This window comes from Pleurodeles waltl, chromosome 7 (genome assembly GCF_031143425.1).
Source record: "Pleurodeles waltl isolate 20211129_DDA chromosome 7, aPleWal1.hap1.20221129, whole genome shotgun sequence".
In the NCBI taxonomy this organism is placed as follows: Eukaryota; Metazoa; Chordata; class Amphibia; order Caudata; family Salamandridae; genus Pleurodeles; species Pleurodeles waltl.
Window position 1 is genome coordinate 418,610,170 of NC_090446.1, and position 17,797 is coordinate 418,627,966.

Here is a 17,797-nt window from a genome sequence, read left to right on the forward strand (position 1 = left end):
AAAAGCGCAAACCTCCTTATATGTGCGCATCTACCATCTTAGCCTGCCAGATCACCCCGCAAATGCATTATTTCAGCTTTGCAAGTAAGAGGAGTGCATCTAATGACTAAGGGCCATATGTATGAAAAAATGGCCTTGCGAATCGCAAATAGCGAATTTTAAGAAATCGCTATTTCCGAGTCGCAATTTGCCATGTAACAAAATTGCGATTCGGAATTAGCAATTTCTTAAAAATCACTAATTGTGTTTGCGAGGCCCATTTACCGAATCACAATTTGCATTTTCGCAAATTGCCAATTTTTACCGATTCGGTAAAAAATCGCGAATTGCGAGAAATTTCAAGGAAGCACATCTGGAGGAGCCTAATGACATAACAAGCAGGAAGTGAGTCATCCCAGGCAGTTTCAGGTGCCACACCCAAACCAGCATCCTGAGAGAGAGCAGCCCAGCCACGCAGAGCAGCACTCTGAAGGAGGCAGCACACCTGAGCAAGGATGGACACCTCAGCCCAAGGAAAGGAGAAGGGAGAGAGAAAGAGGAAGCTCAGATTCAGCGAGCAAGAGCTTGAGTTGCTGACAGTGGAGGTGGTCAGGAGCCATGGCCGCCTTTTTGGCAAAAGCTCACTCCAGGTGCCTGAGAGTGAGAAAAGGAGACTCTGGGCAGACATACAAACAAAGATCTGCGCAGTTGGAGTGGCACAGCGCTCCGTAGAAGAAATTAAGAAGAGGTGGTATGACCTGCGGTCCCGTGCTAAGGAGAGGGTGGCAAGAAGACTGCAGGAGGCCAGGGACACAGGAGGCGGTCCACCCACAGAGGTACCATCCACCACATTAGAGGACCTAATTGAGTCCACACTCCTCCCTGAAGCTGTGACAGGGGTCACAGAGATAGACACCTCCGGGACACCAAGTAGCCGCCAAGGTAAATGCAATATTGAATTGTAACCCAATATGTGTATGCCCAAAAGCCCCTTAGGAATAAGCAAGTTATGTTAAACATTGTGAGAAGTAGTCCAGTCCACATCTTAGAAGCAGCACAACAATGCATTATGGGAGTGGCAGTCCACAACCCATAGCTGAAAGTAGCACATACAATGTATTTAAATAGAGCGACACCCAGAGGAACACAACACCCACAACACAGTGAAGAGAAGTACCTGTATCTTTATTACCATTGTGTGACCATAATTGTAACAAACATAACTGACATGCTGCATATTGTCGTTGCAGGTGGGCCAGGCCCAGCAGCCACAGCATCAGCAAGTGTAGGCGAGACTGACACCCATCCAGCCTCTGATTCCAACACCAGTGGGTCTCTCACCATTGTGCCTGTCTGACGCAGGCCCAGGGCACTGCCAGTGCCAGAGCTCAGCCAAGACTCAGATGAGCAGCAGGAAGGGCCAATTTCTCCATCACCAACAGGCAGGCGCACCCAGATGCAGGAAGCCAGTTGTCAGCAGAACACAGCCCCCCGCAGGATGGCGACAAATTCTGGTGCACAGCAGCATGAGGCAGGTGAGGGTCCCTCCTTCTTTGGTGGGCTGGAAGCTGCTATGTTGCAGCAGCAGTGCCTACAAAATAAAAGGATCCTAGGATTACAAAAGAATTTGCGTCAACACAACACCAACATGGGGGGCCCGCATCGCCAGCTTGAATCCCTCAATTCTAACATAGAACTGCTGCATGAGGGACAGGTGCAGGCATCACAGGACACCAGAGAGCTAACATGCTGTGCGTGAACTTTGCCAGGAGCTGCGCCATGAAAGGGTGAGCCACTGCATACAGGAGCGCAGATTTATGAACATGTTTGGCGGCTTCTGTCGTTCTGTGAACAGGGTGGCAAATGCAACTTCACTGATTGCACGTCGTGCAGTGGCTGCACAAGTGGAGGCAGCACACAGCAGCAGGGATGTTGCAAACGGAGTGGTACAGATCACCAATGTGATCGATTACATAATGAGACAGAGGCCACACCTAGTGAGCTTGCACTAGGGGACACAGAGGACAGTTCCAGCCTCATCAGTGTAGCTGTACCAGCATTGGACACCAGATGGCGCAGTGCCAGGCACAGCACTGCCACTGAGGCGGACAATAGAGGTGCCAGTGACGTAACTGGGCACCCGAGTGGTGTGCGTGGCCGCATAAAATGACTAGCTGCCAGTGGAGTTATATTTTCACTATGACATAATAGTGCATTACTCAGGTCCTTCATTGTTTCTAGTTTTTCACTTAATATTGTTTTGCAATTCGTCGAACAAACATTACCTGACTTAAGGTAATACGTTTATTTCACTACAGGTACAGTTGTCAGTGGATTTGTGTTATTCATACTTACGTCTGAAATGGTTGTGTGTGATGTCAGCACGCCTTTGCCTTCCCTCTGCTGCACTGGTCCTGTCTGCTGGCTGTAGGGGTGGTATGGGATCATCATCCTCATCAGATTCAGATTCACATATTTCTACAGGTATGCCCCTGGTGGTAGATATATTGTGCAAGATTGCATAAGTAGCCACTATTCTACATGTGGTGTCTGGACTGTACTGTAGTGCCCCTCCACTTTTGTGTAGGCACCGGAAGCTACGCTTCAGCAGCCCAAAGGTGCGCTCCACCACGTTGCGGGTCGCCCTGTGTGCTGCATTGTATCTCCGTTCAGCAGGTGTTGCAGGATTGAGGTAGGGCGTAATCATGTAGGTGCGCACTGCGTAGGCACTGTCTCCTGGAAGGGACAGAGGGTATGATGAGTAAGTGACACCATCAATGCGCCATTGTATAGAGGGACAATACCTAGTAGATATCCTTCTCCAAACTCCCCAGCTAGCAGTCTTGTGTGTATGCCGCTATGGCGAAAGATGTACGAATCATGTGTGCTCCCTGGGTACCTGGCCACGAGATCAGTTATGATGTAGGAAGCATTGCATATCACCTGTATATTCATTGAATGTTGATATTTCCGGTTGCAGTACACATACTCTGTGGCTGATGATGGACAGATTGCCACATGTGTCCCATCTATGGCACCTACGACGTGGGGCAACTGTGCTATCTGGTAAAATAACATTTTTGTCTGCTGTATTTCCTGTGGGGTGTGGGGGAATCTGATGTACTGGTGTAGTTTGCTCAGCATGGCATTGATAAATGCATTGAAAAATCTGGAGAGGGTACTCTGTGAGACCCCTCCAGCTGCTGCTATGACCCCTTGATAGCTCCCTGAGGCGCGTAGGTGGAGGGAGCATAATACCTGCACATGGGTGGGTATGCTGTGAGTCCTTAGTGTTCTGTGCTGCAGTATGGGTTGTAGCTCAGCTATCAGATCAAGTATCATGGCTGAGTTCAACCTAAGCCTCTCATATATTTCCTCCTCTGTCAGGTTAAAAAGGGTAATGCGCACTCTGAAAATGCGCTCCTGTCTCCTCCTCCTATCTCCTCAAACCTGCCAAGATCCTCATCCTCCTCGCCATGACGTAGAGTGCAGCCATTGTGGAAAAGAGTCTGAGGCATTCTGGGCCTCTTTATATAGGTTGCACCTGGTTACCACCTGGTTTCACTTAGTGGTATTTTGCATGTGCAAAATGCCATTCTGCGAAAAAAACGCAATTTGCGATTTGTTTTTTTATGCATCCATTTGCGACTTGGATTTTGCGAATCGCAATTTGCGCCTCACAGTTTCCTACTGGAAATACCGGATTGCAAAATGCGACTCGCAAAACCAGGTTTCAACGCAAAAAATCAAAATTTTTGTGATTTCTTATTTTTGGTCTGCGAATGCCTTTCATGCATCGCAGACCACGTTTTTGCACTCTCAAATGGCCGAATTTTGCAATTCGCACCGTTTGCGAATGCAAAAAAGTTTCATACATCTGGCCCTAAAACCTGTATGCTTTTCTCTGTCCGTGGTGATTACATCTACATTAAGTACTATAATGCGTCCTGTCTGCAATAATTGTTTCTAAATGTAGACGCAGTTAAGCTTGGTCTGCAACTTCCACATCCACTTAAGTGTTCCCGTCTGTGCTCTCATCAGGTTTAGGTGCTCGGTTTCCAACTCTGTATTTCGCACTGTGCCTCCACATTCTGTTATTTGTCATGTTTGTCTGTTGATCTGCTAAGAAATTCAGAATGCAACAGAACAATGAGTACTACCGTGCTGTGCAAAGTGAAAGTAACATAAATAAGTTAATAAGTGCGCCTCCTTCTTCCTTCTAAGGAAAATCTGTGTTATACGACGGAAGCTTAAAGACGTGTTTGAAAGAGCATCCTTGGATGAGGAGAGGAGACTCTTCATGTGAGTATACTTTTACAGTGTCATAACAGTGTAACATGCTTTACAAAATTGTACGTTCCTTGTTCATAAGTAAAGGTAGAACAAATTTACAGTACTGTGCGCTTTTCTTGAGTTGCTCAAGTGCCCTTGTTTAACATATTTTATATATATGGTAGTGTATATAAGATATGTTTTTTATTAACTGATTTGTTTATTTTAAAAAACTGTTTTAGAATCATGATAACACCCTGAGATTTCTCAATAGTTTTAATGCGCTACATTAACTCGTAAATCTTAGTAAATTGTGTTCACTGCTCATTTTCAGCGATAAAGAACGGTATACCTTAAAAGCTTCGGGTAGGAATGGGCACCTACTCTTTTTTTATCAAGAGAGATGTAGAATGAAGTTTAGTTATCCTCTCCCCACAGTACTGGGCTTGGGCCACACAAACCGAGTATTTTTTTAAAAAACTGTGTGCAGTTCCACAGATAGATTTTATTATTTATTGCAGGTTGAATGAAAAATAGTCTCTTGCAGAATCGGTGCAACAGTATGAGAAGAAGACTTTGGCCCTCATTCCGACTTCGGCGGTCTTGTAAAAAGACCGCCGAAGCCAACATACCGCCAGTGCTGGCGGTATCTTGACCCCCTTGTACGACTTTTCAGCTGGGCCAGCGGAAAAGTCACATCAACATTGAAGCCGGCTCATAATCGAGCTGGTGGCAATGTTTATGTGCAGCGGGTGCAGCAGCACCCGTCGTGCATTTCACTGCCCGTAATTCAGGCAGTGAAATGCTCGATGGGGCTGTGCCTGGGAGCCCGTGCACTGCCCATGCCAAGTGCAGGGGCCCCCAGGGGCACCCCAAGTTCCCTTTACCGCCAGCCTTTCAGCTGGCGGTTGGGGACTCATAATCCCCCAGGGCAGCGCTGCCCTGGGGGATTATGACCATCCTGCTGAAGACTGGCGGTATCCTGGTGGGACCGGCGGTATGACCGTGGCGAACGCACCACGGTCATAATACGCTGGCAGAACAACGCCAACCTGTTGCCGGTATTACTGCCAGTGTTCTACCAGGGTCATAATGACCCCCTTAATTTTTATATTTTGCTCTCACCATGAAACTGCACTGTAGAGTAACTGAGTGCCTTTCAATCAATCAATCATTAAATTTATAAAGCGCGCTATGTACCCGTTAGGGTTTCGAGGCGCTTGGGGGGGGGGGCGTAGCTGCTATCGTTCGAAGAGCCATGTCTTGAGGAGTCTTCTGAAGGTGAGGAGGTCCTGGGTCTGGCGTAGTGAGGTCGGGAGTGAGTTGCAGGTCTTGGCGGCGAGGTAGGAGAAGGATCTGCCGCCAGAGGTCTTGCGCTGGATTCGTGGGACGGTGGCGAGGGCAAGGTTGGCAGAGCGTAGTTGGCGTGAGAAGTTGAGTCTGGTGTTCAGGTAGGTGGGTCCGGTGTCGTGTAGTGCCTTGTGTGCGTGGGTGACGAGTTTAAAGGTGATCCTCTTGTCCACGGGGAGCCAGTGGAGGTCCTTCAGGTGGTGGGAGATGTGACATCGGCGGGGTATGTCGAGGATCAGGCGGGCGGATGCGTTCTGGATGCGTTGAAGTCGTTTGATGTCTTTTGTTGGGATGCCTGTGTAGAGTGCGTTGCCGTAGTCGAGTCTGCTACTGACGAGGGCTTGGGTCACCATCTTTCTGGTTCCTGTTGGAATCCTCTTGAAGATCCTGCGGAGCATGCGGAGGGTGTGAAAACAGGAAGAGGAGACAGCGTTGACCTGTTTGGACATGGTGAGAGCGGAGTCGAGGATGAAGCCGAGGTTTCGTGCGTGGCTGGCTGGGATGGGTGGGGGGCCCAGGGCGGTGGGCCACCAAGAGTCGTTCCAGGCCGAGGGGGTGCGACCGAGGATGAGGACTTCCGTCTTGTCGGAGTTAAGTTTCAGGCGGCTGTTGCTCATCCATTCGGCGATGAATTTCAGTCCCTCGTGGAGGTTGGCTTTGGCGGTGAGAGGATCTTTGGTCAGGGAGAGGACGAGCTGGGTGTCGTCGGCGTAGGAGAGGATGCTGAGGTTGTGCTGGCGGGCCAGTTGTGCGAGGGGGGCCATGTAGATGTTGAACAGCGTTGGGCTTAGTGAGGAGCCTTGGGGGACGCCGCAGATGAGGTTGGTGGCTTCGGAGTGGAAGGGTGAGAGTGGGACTCTCTGGGTTCTGTCGGAGAGAAAAGAGGAGAACCAGTTGAGGGCTTTGTCTTGGATACCGGCTGCGTGGAGGCGATTTAGTAGGGTGCGGTGGCAGACCGTGTCGGAGGCAGCGGAGAGGTCTAGGAGTATGAGGGCTGAGGTTTCGCCGTTGTCCATTTGTTGTCTGATGTCATCTGTGGCGGCGAGGAGTGCAGTCTCTGTGCTGTGGTTGTGTCTTAAACCGGATTGGGAAGGGTCTAGGATGGAGTTGTCTTCGAGGTAGTGGGAGAGCTGTGCGTTGACGATCTTCTCGATGACTTTCGCTGGGAAAGGGAGGAGGGAGATCGGACAGAAGTTTTTGAGGTCGTTGAGGTCAGCCTTAGGTTTCTTGAGGAGGGGTTGGATTTCTGCGTGCTTCCAGCTGTCCGGGAAGGTAGCGGTGTTGAAGGAAAGGTTGATGATCTTGCGGAGTTTGGGGGCGATGGTGACGTCGGCTTTGTTGAAAACGTGATGTGGGCAGGGGTCAGAGGGAGATCCTGAGTGGATGGAGTTCATGGTCTTTAGGGTTTCGGTGTCGTCTACTTGGGTCCAGGTGGTGATGCGGTCGGCGTGGGAGGAGTTGTTGGGGGTGGGGTCTGGCGGAGGTGTGGTGTTGAAGCTGTCGTGGATGGCTGCGATTTTCTGGTAGAAGAAGGTGGAGAGGTCGTCGCAGAGTTTCTGGGATGGAGGGACGTCGTTGACGTTGGCGTTGGGGTTGGAGAGTTCCTTCACGATGCAGAAGAGTTCCTTGCAGTCGTGAGCGTTGTTGTTAAGGCGTTCTGTGAAGTGGGAGCGTTTGGCGAGTCGGATCCGTTAGTGATGTTCGCGGTTGGCTTCCTTGAGGGTAGCAAGGTTGTCGGGTGTGCGCTCGAGGATCCATTTTTTCTTGAGTTTCTGGCAGGTGCGTTTGGAGGTGGTCAGTTCATCTGTGAACCAGGCTGATTTTTTCTTTTCTTGGTTGACGGTGGGTCTCTTGAGTGGTGCTAGGATGTTGGCGCAGTTCAGGATCCATTGTTGGAGGTTGATAGCGGCAGAGTCCGGGTCGGTGGGGTCGGGTGGTGGTTTTTTGGCGAGGGTGCTGGCTAGTTGATCTTCGGTTACTTTTCCCCAGCGGCGGTGAGGCGGTAGAGGGGTGCGGTGGTGTTCGGTGTTTTTCTTGAACGTGAAGTGGACGCAGTGGTGGTCGGTCCAGTGGAGTTCGGAGGTGTGGCTGAATGAGATGTGGTTGCTTGCAGTGAAGAGTGGGTCAAGGGTGTGGCCGGCGATGTGGGTGGGTGTGTTGACCAGTTGACGGAGTCCGAGGTTGGAGAGGTTGGTGGTCAGAGATGCGGTGTTGGCATCATTGTTGTTCTCCAGGTGGAATTTGAGGTCTCCCAGGAGGATGTAGTCTGAAGAGGCGAGGGCGTGGGTGCTTGCGACATCGGAGATGGTGTCGCTGAAGGGGGCTGTTGGTCCTGGAGGACGGTATATGAGGGTTCCTCTGAGGGTAGTGTTGGGGTCCGTGTGAATCTGGAAGTGGAGGTGTTCGGCAGTCTTGAGGGTGTCGTCCGTGTGGGTGTGGATCTTGAGGGTAGATTTGTGAGCGATGGCTATTCCTCCGCCGATTCCGTTGGTGCGATCTCTTCTGGTGATCTTGTAACCGTCAGGGATGGCGATGGCGATGTCTGGGGCCGAGGAGTCGTTACACCAGGTTTCGGTTAGGAAGGCTACGTCTGGGGCGGCGGTGTCGAGCAGGTCCCAGAGCTCAATGATGTGCTTTCGTGCGGAGCGTGTGTTGAGGAGCATGCAGTGCATGTGGTTTGTGTTGGTTGTTGCTGGCTTCGTTGTTCTGTTGCAGGTGAAGTTGCAGGTGCGCCAGGAAAAAGGTCCTTTGGTGTGCTTCGGGGTGGCCTGGAAGCATTCTGTGGAGGAGCCAGGGTTGAGGGCGAGGAGTTCGCTGGCCGAGTAGCGAAGGCTGGGGGTGCAGGGGGCGTGCGGACCAGGGGGGGTGGCGCTGGGCGCGGTCCAGGCGCGGACGGGCGCAGACGGGCTTGCCTCTGGCGCGCCAGCGGCGTGGACGCACAGCGCCAGCCATTAAGAAGGGAGGGGGGAGGGAGGAGCAGCTGGGAGGCGGGAGGTGGGAGGGAGCGGCGAATGGGGGCGCGAGGGGGGGCGGGCCGCAGGGAGGCAGCGGCAAGGGGAGATCAGCAAGGGGGAGCGCCCAAGGGGCGAAAAAAACCAGGGAAAAAGGCACAAAACAGTAAGGGTAGTCTGGCGGTACCAAATGGAGGACACAATCTAGTCTAGAGCTTATCTGTGTTTCAGCAGCCAGTGATAACTCCTTCATGTTTGATAGTAAAAAGAGCAATTCCATTTTGCTTTTTCAATGGTAAGAATCGGCAGTGCAGCACTTCTTGAATTTGGGGGCGCAATGTCTTGGTTTCTATCCACATATTAATGTGTTGCTTTGAGGGAATAAAGGCTGCTGTTACTAGTGATTGTCTTGACAGACATGGTTCTATGGATTTCCCTTTTAAGATGGCAGAACACCTGCTCATTTCTGTATTGTGGCTGGGGGCATGTCCTACTCTATTGTTTTGGACTCAACATACTGAACATCTTCAAAGACGTATACAAACACCATTACTCGCAGTCTGTTTCCCTTTTGATTCTCCATTTCTAACAATTTTAGTGACTTCACTTTTTGGTTGTGTTTTTTTGGTTTCTGTTTACAAATTTTGTTGTTTGTGCTGTTTCATGCAATTTTTATATGATTTATTTACCTTAATCGCCACTGCAAAAAGGCAGCACCTCCGAAAAGTTCTACTTGTTGTGTTGATAGGGTGTCCCTCTTCTGTTTCTTTAGACCGCACTGTTTCAGCCTTTCTAGAGACACACTCTTAGACACTCATACATGCTTTGGGTTAAGACTTGAAGTACAGGTTACTCATGCATAGCTTACAGGTTCCTATTGCTTCCCCTTTCTGATGGCAAACGTACTCTACTGAGGCGTTTGTACAAAAGCAATTTGTTTTTTAACCTTATCACGCTGTGTATATGATTGTGTATTGAGGAGTGACTTGACTTGTGTCATTCACTGTTGCAGGATGTTAGTTCTTTGATCTGTCTTGGCTCTACCTATGTTTTCTCGAGACAAAGGTAACTTGGACTTTTCTTTTATATATTCATATATTTCCTCCCACTACTTTATGGAAGAATGCAAATATGCATTATGTTTTCTTCGGCAATAAGTGTTCTGTTGATATATTTTCTATAGGATGAGTTTTTATTCAATGAAAGGACTGTTCTTTTGCACCTGACTGTTGGGAAAATGACATTTCCAGAGGTTTTTAGGCACCCTCTTTATCCGTTTTTGATTATTTGTATAGTGTTACTCTGCATTACTTTTTTCATGGGTTTATGCCTTCCAGGGCAGTGGTTCCCAAGCCTTTTGACTTCTTTGGACCCCCACTTTATCATTACTGGAATCCGGGGACCCCCACTGAATCATTATTGGAATCCAGTGATCCCCCACTTAGTCAATACTGAAAGTTGGGGACCTAATTTGTTAATATTTACTTTTCTAAGCATTTGCGGACCACCTGAGGATGCTTTGCGGACCCCACAGGTTGGGTACCACTGTTCTAGGGGCTAACAATATGGTTACATGACCATGTTTCTTACAAATGATATTTTTGTTATGGTGCCCTCCAGGGGCTATTTTGAGCATTACACTCTAATGCCAAAAGTTTATTTCTGATGGTTTAAATAACTGAATATGTTTTATTAATCTCTTCTTATTACAATTATGACCATAATTCAGGCTACTTTAACACCCTTATTACACTATGGCTGGTTGAACACTCTTGATATGTTTGGGTGACTCTTCTAGTTTAATTCTCCTTTGTTGCTGTCTTGTGTCTTATTTTTGGCAGAATGTGTTAGCCAGCCAGCAAATCTGATGGTGGGGTGGTGAAAAGTGGTATTCTATTGGAATCAGCATGAATTTAAATTAGGATGCTAAATGGCAACATTTTCATTTTTTGTTGCAGAAAGAGGAAGAAGGTCAATGGAAGTGATTTAGTTATGTGCATGACCACTGGAATTATATGGCAGGAAAAGACAAAATTATGAGGCAGGGTTGACCAATTTATGTGACCTGAAAAGTCCAGTTAAGATTTCACAATGCCAATAGCACTAAATCAAGCAAATGCAAGACCTATTGCATTGTATGTGGTTGTTTAGACTTTAGTTTCAGCCAGCTGCTTCCGTCCATTGGTTTCAGAAAGCACATATTGTCAAAGCTGGTGTTTCTGATCATTATTCATGCTGCAAATTTCTTACCTTAACAAATGCCCCAGACTGGGTCCTAGCATTACCGCTTCAGTGCTTCCAGGTGCTGCCTGTAATTCTTGTGGTGGCTCAGTCCTCCCAGGAAGTGACAAGACTAGACTACTACAGCAGCACCTGGTGCACTGACATCAGTTCCAGTTTCTCCACACTTTATATATACAATTCCCAAGGGCTCCTTCAGTTTTCATGGAATTCTTCCAAATTCTGACAACCCCTGTTCAACAGACTCTTTCATACATCACCCCCTAACGTTTGGGGATTTAAACACTCTTGGCATTGTCGTAAACAGGTGCCCCTCTCCAATGTTGAAGACATCTACATGTAGTGTCTGTTTCCTCATCAGGATCATGATACATGAGCTCCCATGCATTAAAGGGCAGAGGCCCAGTTGAGTGTAGTGAGGACGCTGTTAATCCTGGCCGGACCCTTAATGAGGCCCCAAAACTGTTCCTTTGCCCTCCCTTAAGTAAGTCTAGAGTGAGGGTAGAGTGCTGATGCGTCATCTTATAAAGAGTACAAGAACCATCCTAGGAAAGATAGGTCCTCCTTTTCCTCATCTAGGAAACAGTCTCACTCATGGGATAATTTTGAGAGTCAACAGAGATACTGACTACCTACACATCTTCCCTGGAGCTCATACTGATGTTGAAGAACTGTCAGCCAGAGCTCAAAGTTCTGTCTGCCAGTTTGTCTTAGGTAGAGGCATTTCAATAGAGATTCTGACTCTTTAAGGGTTCCCCTTACAACTCTATGCCCCTTCCGTATCCTGAAAGGACCTGCAGTTCCCATTCTGATTCAGAGATTTATCTGCCTTTTGTGCTTGATGGCTTCATGAATCTTCCTAATGGTGCATGCCCAATGGACAATGAGGTCCCTCTTGTATTGGCTTAGATGACAATAAGTTTGGCATCAGGGAAGCCGTATGCTCAGAAGCGGTGGAAATCTTCATGGTGCATCGCCACTTCTGTTCTTCTCAGTCGCAGATCAACATCACAGAGCAAGCCTGCCCCCAATAACATTGCCACCGTCCAGTGAGACCAGGTTAAATGGGTTCTTGAAGCCTGTTCTGGGAGGCTCAGTGTGTGTGGCAATGTTCTCTGCTCTTTTTCAGCTGGCAGGTCATATGGCAACTGATTTGAACAAAAGGGCAGAGCTCTTAGTCATTTGAACCGGGCAGATCATGAATGAAAACTCCACCATAGTGTGTGGGGAGTTTTTTATCTTTTTTCTTCTGAGACCGCAATCCATTAACCTCTTTGCCATGGTACTAAACAGGAAATGTCCTCTTTTTTTGCTCCTTGCACCTCCAACCGCTGGGAACTCCTTTGAATTCAGTTGTTAATGGGCCTCCTTTAGGCTTTCCCTCCAATACTGTTTATCCCATGGTCTTTGCAGAAAATGTTTGAGGATGGTTCAAACTGTTTCATTGCCCCTGACTGGACGAGGAGGATTTGGTAGACCGGCCTGTTAAAACTCACTGGTTAACCTCTTATTGTTCTTCTGGACAAAGCTGCTATGCTGTTGCAGTAGGATGGTTGTGTCATCCACTGCATTCTTTGGATATTTCCTCTCGATGTGCAGAAATTGAGCCATGCCAAAGAGAGGCTTTTGGTTTCCCTCCATGATGGATGTTATTTTGACTGCCTAAAAACTGTCTAATAAATATGTTTATGCTGAGCTTCAAGGCAAGATTGTTTCTGGGTGTCAGGCTGAAGACTGTGAGACGTTCGGCACTTTGTACTTTCCCCTGCTCAGAAGACTTTAACAGCCTCTGCTCCAAAAGGGTACTTAGCTTTATTTTGTGTCTTCCTGATAAGGCTTCTATATTTCCATTGTACTTCATGGCTTTTGTCATGAAAGGTTTACTGCATGTGTTGCCAGGCTTGCATTTGATGTTCTACAGTGGTAACTACATTTGCCTCCTTGTGGATCCCCTCATTTGAACCACTGCCTTGCTTCTCTGTTTGTCTTTTGACTCCCTAAACGGCCTTTCCAGTGACAGTAGCTTTTGCTGTTGTGCATCTAATGACTAAACCTGTATAATTTACTCTCTCTTGCGGGCCCCTTTGGTCAAGCCTCCTTTATTTTACCTTGACAAGTTTGCCCTACGTACTAGTCCTCCCTATTTGCCAAAGGTGGTTTCCACCTTCCACATTGGACAATCTATCACTCTTCCATCTTTTCCTCTTATCACTCTTCCATGGAGGGGGAAGCAATTACATACACAGGCTTGACGCTATGAGTGCTGTCTTTTACATGAATTAGATAACATCAGCTTAGGTGAATACCACCTTTTTGTTGTTTTTGCTGAGATGAAGAATAATAAGCAGTGCCCAAACATGTGTTTCTCATTTGGTCACTCTTTACTGAAAATCTGCTATGCCTTGGCTAAGATAAAACCCAGGCTGGCATATTAGCACATTCTCCAGCTTTTCTATGGCCCTTTTCAGGTGTGTCCACAAGGATGATATTTACAGGGATGTCACTTGGTCATTGCTGCATATTTTTGTCTAGCATAACCATATGGTGGCTCATGTGAGGAGTGATGACTACTTAACTAGAACTGTTGTCCATAATTATCTGATAGAGACTTCTAGCCGCATATTCCTCCCCTTAGAACATTCCCTAGATATTAGTCTGGATCTGTAAAATCTTGAGTAGTACCTCTGCACCGGTAGGTGGTGCTGATCCGCTCAACGTCGGCGGCATCCACATCAGAAGTGACATGTTCAGTGCTTATATAGACTTTACCTCAGCACACTAAAATCAGTTCTTTTATTTCCTTGCCATCATCTCAGATCCAGAGAGAGCTACCTCAATACAACTTCTGAACTATTTTTTCACTGTTTTCTCCATCGTTTTTGAGTTTTTGCTCCCAGGGTCCATGTAGGGGGGCCACTTAAAAAAATGGTGAGGTTTAAACCCTGTGGCTTCTGTCACAGGCAGATGTATGTTACAGATCCCACCTGGTCTGCCTCTAGTGCCTGGAGCCTAGCCACGACTCCAAGGCCTGTTTCAACTGTCACACCATGAATTCCAAGGTGCTCAGGAGTGCTCCCTGCCCAATGCCAGTCACCTCTGAAGCTCCAGGTCCCGGTTGCATGAAAGGTCCCAGGCCCATTCGCAGAGCTGTTCTTGGCATTCATTATTGCACAAGACCTTTAGTGGTGGCTGATAAACCGCGATTGGGTCAGCAGCATTTTCCTCTCTTTCTTTTCACCCAGAGATCACAGTGTTGAGAGATGTTTCCCTTTTTGGATGGATGGCTATCAGGGAATGGAGGTCAGAGGACTTTGGTCTGCAGTGGATTCTAGGTTCCATATCAATCTCTTGGTGCTCTGGGCGATTCGCTTGGCATTGAAAGCCTTTCTTTCTTTGATCAAGGGAAGGCAGGTGTTCATTTACAGGGCAGGGTGGGGTCGTGGATCCTTTGTCAAGTGGCCCTGTGTCTCTGGACATGGCTGGAATGTCAGGGCATATCCCTGGTCGTTCAAAACCTGGCAGGCTCTCTGATAACCAGAGTGGACAAACTCAGCTGAAGATACCTAGAGGATCATGAATGCAGTCTCCATTCGGAAGTGGTGCAAGGTCTCTTTCAGCAGTGGGGAGAGCCTTGGTTAGATCTGTTCGCTACTGCAGAGAATGCACAGTGTCAGCAGTTTTGTGCTCTGGAGTTACCAAGTGGACTCACGCTCATAGATGCTTTTCATCTCAAGTGGAGCTCCGGCCTTCTGTATGTTTTTCCACCAATACCACTTCTGCCCCGAGGTCTCAAGAACATAAGGAACAACCGGGCCTGCGTCATTCTTGTGGCTACGGTTAGGGCACGGATAGTCTGATATCCTGAGATGCTGATTATGACCATTGATCCTCCAGTCAGGCTGTCTCTTCTGGAAGAACTTCTGTCGCAGCAACAGGGGGGAGGGTCCTACACCTGAACTGACACACACTCAGTTGACAGCTTTCAGCCTTCCTCCTGAAATCTGTAAAGCTATTCGGGTAGCCAGGTGTCCCTGCGCAAAGTCGGTATAGGACTTCAGTTTGGTACAAATTTATGTCATGGTGTGCTTTGCCCAAATCTGACCACCTTTCTGCACCTTTTATCCAAGGTTCTCTTGTTTGCATTGTCTTTGGCCCAGCAGGGCTCTGGCAACAGTTAGAGGTTATCTCTCTGCCATCTCAGCATTTTTGCGGTTAGCTGACCAACCTTTTCTCTCTAAGTCATCTGTAGGGGCTAGGTTTTTAAAAGGCCTGCAGCATATGTTTCCCCTATGCCATTCATTATGCCTCAGTGGGACCTTGACCTGGTTCTTTCAGTTTTCTTGTGTGCTCCATTTGAGCTTGTACACAATTGTCCTCTTAGCCTTCTGACAATAAAAACTACCTTTTTAGTGGCCATAACTTTGGGCAGGCGGGTCAGCAAATTGAAGGCACTCTCTGTGCACTCTCCTTATATGTCCTTTTTAACCAGATATGCTGGTTTTCCAAACACATGCCGCCTTCCTTCCCAAAGATTGTGACTCGTTTCCATGTAGGCCAGAACACCACACTGCCTACCTTCTTTGCTCTGTCTCATCCCTCTAAAGAAGAGGAGAGACTCCATCTCAGTCCAAATAGAGTTTTGTCTTTCTACCTTAACCGCACAAAAGAATTCCGGGTGGACAATCAACTCTTCATGGGTTACTACATCGGAGCCAAAAAAGGGAAGGCGGTGCTGAAACGCACCATCTCATAATCAGTCATTCTGAGCTTTAAGATCTGCTACACATTAGCCACAAAGCAACCCCCTGAGGTCTTGCAAGCTCAGGCCACCAGAACCAAGGCTGCAACCACTGCATTTGTGTGCGGCGTCCCTGTCCTGGACATTGCGGGGTTCACTACACACACGTTCATCAATGCGCTACTCCCTGGACAGTCAGTTTAAGATGGGCAATTTGCCCTTTAGGTCATGCAGTACTTTCTCATTTAATTGGCTTTGCAGTTCTACCTCTGGGGAGGTATTGTTTGATTACCTATCCTAAGGTAAGGAATCTGTGGCTAGAAGTCTCTCTCAGATGCACAAGTTACTTACCTTCATTAACGCCTTCTCTGGTAGAGAATCTATCTAGCCGCAGATTCCGTACTGATCCACCCCTCTCTGCAAACCGATTAAGGTATAAGGGCCAACCTTCCCAGGGCCTTAGTTTGTCACACCTTTGGTCAGTGCTCATTGTGGCTCTCCACTTCTGGTGTGAAAAGTTGTAGAATTAACTGACATCAGCATGTCGAGGTGGCATCTGTATAGGTACTGCGCATGTCACTCCCAATGCGGATAGCGCTGAAGTGGAGCTGAGCAACGGAACCTACCGGCCTGCAAGGGTGCTGCTCAAACATTTTCCAGATCTAGTCTGACACTTTGGGATATTCTAAAGTAAGACATTTGTGTCTAGATAGTCTCTACCAGATAAGGTGTTACCAAAGGAAAGTAACTTGTTTTTCATGCCCCCTTCCTCTTTGCGATTCAGCGTGGATTACCAAAATCCTTTAAGCAGCTTGTAACAGGGTCCACGCTACCCTGTTCCACACCGGTGCCCCGGAACCAGCAACTCGAAATCCCTGGGGCACCGTCGACAGTCAGAGAGACAGAACAACCGGCTATAAACCAGACGTCCGGGTTAATATGGCAGCAGAGGAAGACAAACGGGCAAGAGAGGAGGAAGGATGAGCCAAGGAGGACAGACGAACAGAGAAAGAAGACTTGAATGAAGACGCAGAGAGCGGACGGAAAACGCAGACACAAGAGACGTGTGCAGAAAAAGGCAGCGTGTCGGGGAAGCTTCCACAGGAAGACACGCCCCTGACGGTCAAAACATCGGGCTGCAACACCTACCACCTCCCTGGAGGGACATGGCTTACCCAGGTACGGGCAAGCTTATCGAACACGGTGGGGTATTGGCGGTAGGAGGGGCGCACAGGTGGTGGAAAACTAAGAACAGGAACAATTAAAGGGAGAAGACCACTCCAATATCTCCTTCATTACGTTTTTGTTTCCTACTTGTTTTTTTTTGTTCTCTAACAACCACTATTGTCACACCTGCTAAAAGCGTCCTGTGAAACCGGGACACAGACAACAGCGTTCTCAACTCCTAGAGAACAGATATTTGTATTACTTGCACAAGAGGGGCATGGCGCACTGTGGTTAAGATACATTTGAGCACTCACTGGATTTTCTGTTTCCCCACCATGCCCCCACACATTTCTTAACCCCTATTATTGAGAAAGAAAAGGAAGACTGCTTACCTTATCTTTTTTTTTTTCCATCTCCTTCTGTTCTTCCTGGATCCAACGATGGGGATTTATCCTCCGGAGAATCAAGCCTAATAGATATAAAAGGAAAAGATATATATTAGCCAAAAGATAGAGAACGGAGGAATGGGAAAGAAGAGAAGAAAAGAGGAAACAGAGACATAAAGATAAACAGGAAGAAAGAATTCTTGTAAGAAAACTGAAGTAACACATGTGAACAAGAAAGACAGAAAAGCTAAAACCTTTATTAAAAAGACCATTTATAAATCGTACAGTGACTCCTTTGAGATCATTAACGTCTCCAACCTGGCCACAAAATCTAATTCCCTCTACACAGCTGGAAGGACTTTTCTGATTTGTAAAATGGGTTTTGGCCATGTGAACAGGTGTTCTATGGTCACAGCGCCTGATTAACAACCTTTAATGCTGCAAAAAGCTTTAGTACATGAAGCAAAATAATTTGTCCTTTCTAAATAATATTGAGATGCCCTCTTTACATCTAACATATTTAGAGCCTGATGACTAGCAGTTAAGTGTTCTCTATGAATGCCTATAAAAAGTGACAATGCTTATAAAAATGAATGCCTGATAAATATTTCAAAGAGTATGAATCTGGGACGGATACCCTAGTTAGATAAAGTTGTGGGACATTATGGTCATTGTAGATGTCAGGTGGTAAATAATTCGCTCAGTGTTCGGTG

At 47.5% G+C, this 17,797-nt stretch overlaps 1 protein-coding gene across 3 annotated transcripts in view; it reads left to right on the forward strand.

Moving 5' to 3' along the window:
• GSS (glutathione synthetase) overlaps positions 1-17,797 on the forward strand; it is a 1,684,034-nt gene that overhangs the window by 746,498 nt on the left and 919,739 nt on the right. For all 3 annotated transcript variants that reach the window (XM_069243914.1, XM_069243916.1, XM_069243915.1), the window contains one exon: positions 4,204-4,281. In XM_069243914.1, the coding sequence (XP_069100015.1) occupies positions 4,204-4,281 (78 nt within the window). The remainder of the gene's footprint in view (positions 1-4,203; positions 4,282-17,797) is intronic.